Raw genomic sequence first — 7,399 nt, forward strand, 5'->3', positions numbered from 1 at the left:
TTCCATTTTCAAGGAGCCGTCGCCGTCTCGTCTAACTGAGCAAGACACAGACCCTAACTAAACTAAAAAAAACACCTGAAAAGGAAGCCCTTCCACCCGCAAGAGTTGGGATCCACCGCGCCCCATGACCATAGGACCATATGATACGAGACACATCGGCAGTGATACTATGTTGAAACTCGGTCATATTTCAATTGTGAAGTGCTATGTTCATATGATAAAGCAGGGGATTTTTTTTTTCTTCCAAAACAACACTTTTGGGGTTTAAGTTTTGGGCAACAATTAGAAACAACCCCAATATCTAAGACTTTTTGAAATCTCAGTTTTGAGATGGCTTTTTTGGATTGAAGTTTTTAGTTGTTCTTTTTTTCCGGGTGTTTTTAGATGTTCTTCGCTAGGGTTATCATAGGACTACCCACCCCCTCTCCGCTTCCTCTCTCTCTCGCCCCCGACTCCCACCTGTCGTCCCAATCTCTCACCCTTACGCCGCGGACCCCCTTCTCTCGCCGCCCCGCCGCCCCGCGAGTTCCGTCGCCGCTGTTGCCCGGTCGGTCGTCGAACGCCGCCCCGTCACCGTTGCGAAACTCCACTCCTGCTCCGTCTCCGACCTCCACGCCTGCTCCGTCCCCGACATCGACACCGTATCCCGCCTCTCCCATCTGCCACCTCAACCGCCGGGAGCGCCTCCCTCGCCGGCCTCCACTGCCCCTCCGCTACCTCATCCGCCAATAGCGAGAAGGTGAAGCTCACCTCTGCCCCCCAACCCCGGCTCCCTGCTATGTATTTTTTTTTTCTTCTGTGTGTGAATTTCTATGTTTGCATACGAAGTAGAACACCTTTTTTTTATATTGCGGAAATCGATGGACATCTGTTACTGTCTGCATATGCAGTATTGTGTACGTATGGGGAATCTGATTGTGCAAATGTTGGAAAATTCGTTTCATGCTTTATCAAGTTTGCCATTATTATCTTAAAAAGATGAAACATCGATATGTTTCTATTCGTTTAGATGACAACAACCAATTGTGAGAGGAGCCGGCTTAGTTGCTGTAATGTGTGCTTACATGCTACGAAGAGCCAGGGAACGCACCTTGAGGATAAGAATTGGCCATATGGTTGATAATGATATAGCTAGGGAGTCAATTTTGAGATATATCATTCTACTGGCAAAAATCCTCATACCAGCTTAGAATGACAAGGGCTCCTTTTTTCTGTTTGTGTACTTTCTTAAGAGAGAGACAATTGTTGAATGATAGCATACGTACTTCTATCAAGGAACAAGCAAGCAGCAATGTTTTTCTAGTAGTTGGTCACAACCATAGATTGATAGCATGTTTCTGTCTTAAGAGTATCAGGGATTGAAGGCGCAAATACCATGGAATGTGGATAGCCATGTCCATGTGTCGTACCTGTTTTACTGTTAATCTCTTCAAAAGATTGTTTTCTGTAAGCAAGTGCACCTAAAACCTTTTCGTTCTGATATGCATGAAGTACCAAAGCAGTTAGTTTGGTCTACAGTACCTCATCTTCATTGCAATTCGAAGGCAAGGCTCAAGCCTTCTTAGAAGTGAAAGCCAAGCAAATGCATATATTACTTCTCAGTTCTCACTTGCTTGATTTAATTTGGAATACAAGACATTGCTGTTATCCTGTACTTACCTTTTTCTCTCCTAATATAGGACCTGTTCGTTGGGTACTGCCATCGATGGAGAGCAGTGAACCACTCCAGGTAAAGTTAAGCGTCAGTTTTTGTTGTTTCTCCAAATACTGCTGATACGGATTGGTGTATTGTTCTTCACGAAACGGTAGGATAACAAGTCTATCCTATCTGAGAACAAGCACCACACAATATCGTCTTTGGGAGACAAACTCAAATCTACCAAACTCTTAATTGACATTCTCTCGCATTGCATACTTAACAATTTCGCTTTACTTATGTATCCAATATATGTATCAAAAACTATTTTAGTGACACTTAGATTTGTAAAGTATTTATATGCGTAACCCTTGCGGATACATGGGTTGATGGCAGTTTCGCATCACTTATCTGTCATTAGTCAGAATCTGAATGCTCTCATTTTTCTCCAGAAAAATGTGTTATGTTTCTCTTTATATTCATACCATAAGATGTGTTTCTGTTATTCATTTATGTACCTTTGATGCATTTCTCAGGATATAATGTGTGAGTTCCGTGCTGGTAAGATGTCTCTTGAGGGAACACGGGTGGTCCCAGACACACGCAAGGGGCTTGTTCGTATTGGAAAGGTATGCATGCTCTCATTTCTATGTGTCTCTAGTACTCCCTCCGTTCGGAATTACTCGTCCAAGAAATGAATGTATCTAGATGTATTTTAGTTGTAGATACATTCATTTTTGTGGCAAGTAATTCCGAACGGAGGGAGTACAATTTATATATTGTCAGCACAGTTTCCAAGGCATATACATATTCTAATATTTATCGGTTATTCAAATGTAATTATATGTCCACTTCTTTTGTAGGGTGAAGAAGGCTTGATTCATTTTCAGTGGCTTGACCGTGGACAAAACATAGTTGAAGATGTATCCTCTTGTGAGCATGCATTTTTAGACATCTCTTACTAAATTTAATTTATAAATGCTAAATTTGGTCGTTTGATATATAATTGATTGAAAGTTTAATTTGCAGAAATTATGTGTTTATATGTTTGTAGTCCCAAGGTCCTTGATGGACTTATGTTTAAACTTGGAAGTGTCTCTATTTTGTCCCACTTTACATTCTATTCTATTATATGTTTGTCTTCTGTCTATCCTTGATTCCATTTCTCCCAGGATCAAATTGTCTTCCCTGATGAGGCTGTCTTTGAGAAGGTATATATATATATATGAAATATATATATTATTCAAGTTTGATATGCTCTCCAAGATTACTTTTGCGAACTATGGAACCTCAGTGATCAACATTGGCTCATGTCATTAGGTAACAGAATCTTCTGGAAGGGTGTACATCTTGAAGTTCAGGCATGATAGCAGGAAATTCTTCCTATGGATGCAGGTCGGTTAGATGTAAAGAACTCTGTTGTGAAAACCATTACCCTTGCCACTCTCTAACAGCTGATTTCCATTGTGCTCGTTATTATGCAGGAGACAAATGCTGATGGGGACTCGCAAATATGCCGCCAAGTTAATGCCTACATAAATCGGCCCTTGGGTATGCTTTGATCGTTTGGTTCCTAACTCTCAACTGTGATCATGTCTTAAGGTGTACTGTTGTGCAGATGGCGATGCAATTTCTATTGAGGCAGAAATGTCACACGAGGATACAGCTGATGATGACATCTCTTCCAGGTATGTGAAATGAAATGCTAGATCTGATGCTGTCTGAGCACATGTATTTTCTTCAGCCTTTGCAATGCAATGGGCAGCCAAGTCAACTTTTAGACGGTTCCGTATTTAGGCTCGTTTTGTCATTGTTATTTTTGCTCTGAAAAAGTTTTGAAAATCTACTACTATATTCAGTAAATCAGATTGAACTTAGATAAATTCTGTTATTCAGTTACTCTCTCCTTGCATTTCATTCCATTTGATAAATTCTCCAACACAGTACTATTATTTGTCTGCAACTTGACTAAGAGGGAAAAAAACTAGCCTAAAAGCGTTTGAACCAAATGAGACTATCAGAATCCACCGCAATACCAAATGTTGTATTAATCTCGATTTTCAGATGGAAATCATATCACCAGATGTATGTATGGCCAAACTAAACTAAGTATATTTGTTCACATACAAGATATTGCCACCTACACCTGTATGCTTTACAGTTGCATGGTCTACTAAGCACAAGTACCGACTTTTGGGTGCTGTTGCCAAATTGCTAACACTATGCCCTTGCTGTTTCCTTCTTTCTTCCGTGTATATTTCAGAGCTGGGAATTTAGTTGATCAGAGCATGACCGCTGATATGGCTGGTGAAGTGACTTCTGCCGCTGGACCTGTACGACTGGCTGACCTTCAGAGAATATTGAGTTCTATACAACCATCTGGTATGAGCTAAAAATCATGTCCTTTTTCTGTATGTTCACTTGTTCGACTTGCTTCTGAAATGCTTACGTCAATTCTCTTGGCAATTTCAGATGCTACGGCAGATCCTGATGCTGGTAAGTGGTATTCTGAATCAATGTGCTTTTGTCTATGGCCTGCTTTCTGTTTCATTATGTTGGCTTGCTGGTGACAGGATTGAGACTAGGAGACATCTTGAAGCCCGATTTGATATTGCCACTAATTGAAACTTTGCCCATCGAACAGTTGGCATCACATCTTCCAGAGGTTTGTATTGGTTATCCTTGCTTTCAGTTCAACTGAACCCTTTACTCATTCTGGTAACTGCTCGATTCCAGGGTTCTTGGACTGCTGGTGATATTCTTGAGCTGCTGCAAAGTCCTCCTTTGCGACAGCAACTGGATGCTTTTACTCATGTTAGTTACAGTTACCCCTCTTTCCTCTTTCTGCTGCACATTTATGTGCCTGATGGTGTTTCAAGAGTCACTCTGATAATGATGTTTGCTTGTTTTGCAGGTGCTGCAGACTGGCCAAATAGATCTTGCTCAATTTGGGGTGGACCCTAGCAAATGTAACCTTTTATGTTCCTTTAGCCTACAACTTAACTTTTAATTTATATGCCCTTAAATGGTCTTGACAAAGTTACACGTGCATGTATTATGAGCTTTGCAAATGCTTGTACCACCATTTTCTCTTGCTCATCCTATATAAGTTACAGTGGGGAGTGGGGAAAATGTATTGATGGTGAGGAAGTTCTTATATCTGTTTTTACCATGGCGTCCCCATAAAAATCATATAAAAGATAGTTTGGGCATGAGATGACTATGGTACATACTTTTAGTTAGAAAGACTTTATATTGTTTCTTTTTTTTTCCTACTCTCCTGTGCTCCCACTTGTTGGATGACAAGTATATGATGGTTGAAGTGTACTAGAGAGGTGATAGGGTTTCGGTTGTGATTGGCCTGTGCTTTTTAAGGACATGTTTGCTTTGCATGCACACTTTGCCAACTGTTAGGCACACAAAATTTGGTACTCCCTCTGCAAAGAAATATAAGAGCGTTTAGATCACTAAAATAGTGATCTAAACGCTCCTATATTTCTTTACAGAGGGAGTGAGTGTTCAGTCGTAGCCACAGTTATAGCATGCACACTTTCTTAGCATCTTACCCCATTTGTCATAAGACTCATATCTAGCCAACTTTTGCCACAACTGTGACTACTAATTTGGCGACCTCAACTATGACTTGCCACTTGTGGCACAAAAGTATGGTAGAGTGTGGAAGGCAACCAAACCTTTGTCTCCATGCTTTTAGGCCATCTTTCTTTTTACCATATGATCCGACTGTTAAAAGTAGCCCATCGATGTAGCGCTTTGGTTGGAGACTTCTTCACATGGCTCTAACATTTAGCAATGCAAAGTGCATGATGAGTTAATTACAAACCTGTGTGGCATAGTTACTCTTTTGGGTACATCTCAGTAGCTTTATTCCTCTGGATTTCTGAAAAAGCATTAGAACAGTTTTATCTTATTCCGTGTGGATGTCTGTCATCTAGGAGTTGTTGTCTATGGTTTTAGCTTTACTGTGGAAATGACCATTGCAAAGAGTATGAGTTTTATTTCACTGGCAGATGCCAACCATGAACCATCCATGATGCTAGTACCTGAACCTTTAAAGTGGTTCTGTGCAAGTTCTGAAATTGGAGTTAGATATCCCATGTCTGAGACGCTTAATCTAGTTAGTGTTGGGGGATCATTATTGGTACTCCCTCTGTAAACGTTTATAAGACGTTTTAGGTCACTAAAGTAGTCTTATAAAAGTTTACAGATGGAGTACTGCTTAGGATATCAACCAAAGTTGCTTCTTTGAAAACTAATTCTTTTGTTGTTGTGTTTCTGACAGATAAGTTCACAGTTGCCTCATTCCTGGAGGCATTGGAAGACTCCGTGGCAAAAGCTTCCACAGATGGAGGCAATGATTCAAAGGCCAAGAAAGACGGTGGAAATGATCCCATGGACGAGAGTTGATTGCGCAGCGCACCTAGGGGTGTAGCCTTGATCTGAGTTGCTCATGCCGTCATACGCAGTGGAACTTATCATGTTTGCAAATCTGATGGCACACAAAGCAAAGGACGTTTTTTGTCACCCCATCAAAATCTAGATGCTATTTTGGCTGTGAATTCTTAGATACTATCAGTCGCTTCATATGTCCCAGTTGATTCCATGTCGTGACTTGAGTATTCTGAAAAATGCTTCCATAGGTTCCAGTTGGTACAATTGCGTGACATGGATATATTTTGAAAATTGCTTCCGAGGTTCTTCTAGCTGGCATTGTTGCGCGACATGAATATATATTCGTATAATTTATATTCTGAGCTGTGCCTGTGCACCGTATAGTTGGCCTTGGTCTCCGTCGAACGAAAATTGGATAACACAGTAGTGTGGTCTGCAAGATGTCCCTGTAAGGGGCTTGTTCATCCCGGGAAAAAGTATCCGGTGCTCCCAGCCTTAGGATATTCCTGGTACTCCAATGTCAAAAAACATTGTTTTTAATGTTCCAAAAAATTCCAAAAAAATGGTGGATGCTATAATGAATGTGACTACAAACAAAAATGTGTAATCTAGCATGAATAGTGTAAAGAAAAGACAAAAGCAACATTGACACTATTGAGATCTGGACTACTCTTTTTTGTTTCTTAATGTACATTTCGATTTTGGACCTGAAATTTTTAGGGGATATAGTGACATCCCTTGTAAACATTCTCATTTTTTTTCTAAAATTTTTGATTTTTTTAAAAGATGTTTTTTTGACATTGGAGCACTGGGAGTACCTCAAGACTGGGAACATTGGATACTTTCACATGTTGATCCCTATCATGTACTACCCTCGTTTGCATGTCAAGTCAATATCCGCTTATGAACTTGAATGAAAATGGATGTGTAAAACATTTGGATTTATTTTACAAATGCAAAGTCTAAGTGTTTGATTCTGAAGCGATTGTGGATACGATGTGTCCCCATGCACCGTAGCTACCGATCTTATCTTGTGCCTGCACTACGTCAACAAATCGTGACGATGAGGACATTGGACTTTCCAACGTCCCGTGTGTTGGCAAGTTGTTCACAGAAGAAGCTAATGATACGTGGGCGCAGAGGTTGGATAGCCCGAGGAGCTCAATCCATGATGAATCAAGGAATGGTTGTGGTCTAGGTCATCCACGCGACGGCCACGTCGTCGAGGCGGCTTATGTCAACAACGACAGGTTGTTAGAATAAATCCGAAGGATACCGTCGATCATCCGAGGACCAAGCAATCACACGAGCACGGCACCGAGATTTGTTAACGAGGTTCATCGATATGGCTAC

At 40.8% G+C, this 7,399-nt stretch overlaps 1 protein-coding gene across 1 annotated transcript; it reads left to right on the plus strand.

Moving 5' to 3' along the window:
• The first annotated feature begins 421 nt into the window (after nt 1–421).
• On the plus strand, nt 422–6,357 carry LOC123133334 (26S proteasome regulatory subunit RPN13). The gene is made up of 14 exons (XM_044552828.1): nt 422–739; nt 1,680–1,729; nt 2,173–2,265; nt 2,500–2,559; nt 2,809–2,847; nt 2,957–3,031; nt 3,121–3,187; nt 3,255–3,324; nt 3,900–4,018; nt 4,109–4,132; nt 4,210–4,301; nt 4,373–4,450; nt 4,551–4,605; nt 5,937–6,357. The coding sequence occupies exons 2-14, from the start codon at nt 1,706–1,708 to the stop codon at nt 6,059–6,061; spliced, it is 921 nt and encodes a 306-aa protein (XP_044408763.1). The 5' UTR covers nt 422–739; nt 1,680–1,705; the 3' UTR covers nt 6,062–6,357.
• The last annotated feature ends 1,042 nt before the right edge of the window (nt 6,358–7,399 follow it).

The sequence above is a fragment of the Triticum aestivum genome, chromosome 1B (assembly GCF_018294505.1).
Source record: "Triticum aestivum cultivar Chinese Spring chromosome 1B, IWGSC CS RefSeq v2.1, whole genome shotgun sequence".
Lineage (NCBI taxonomy): Eukaryota > Viridiplantae > Streptophyta > Magnoliopsida > Poales > Poaceae > Triticum > Triticum aestivum.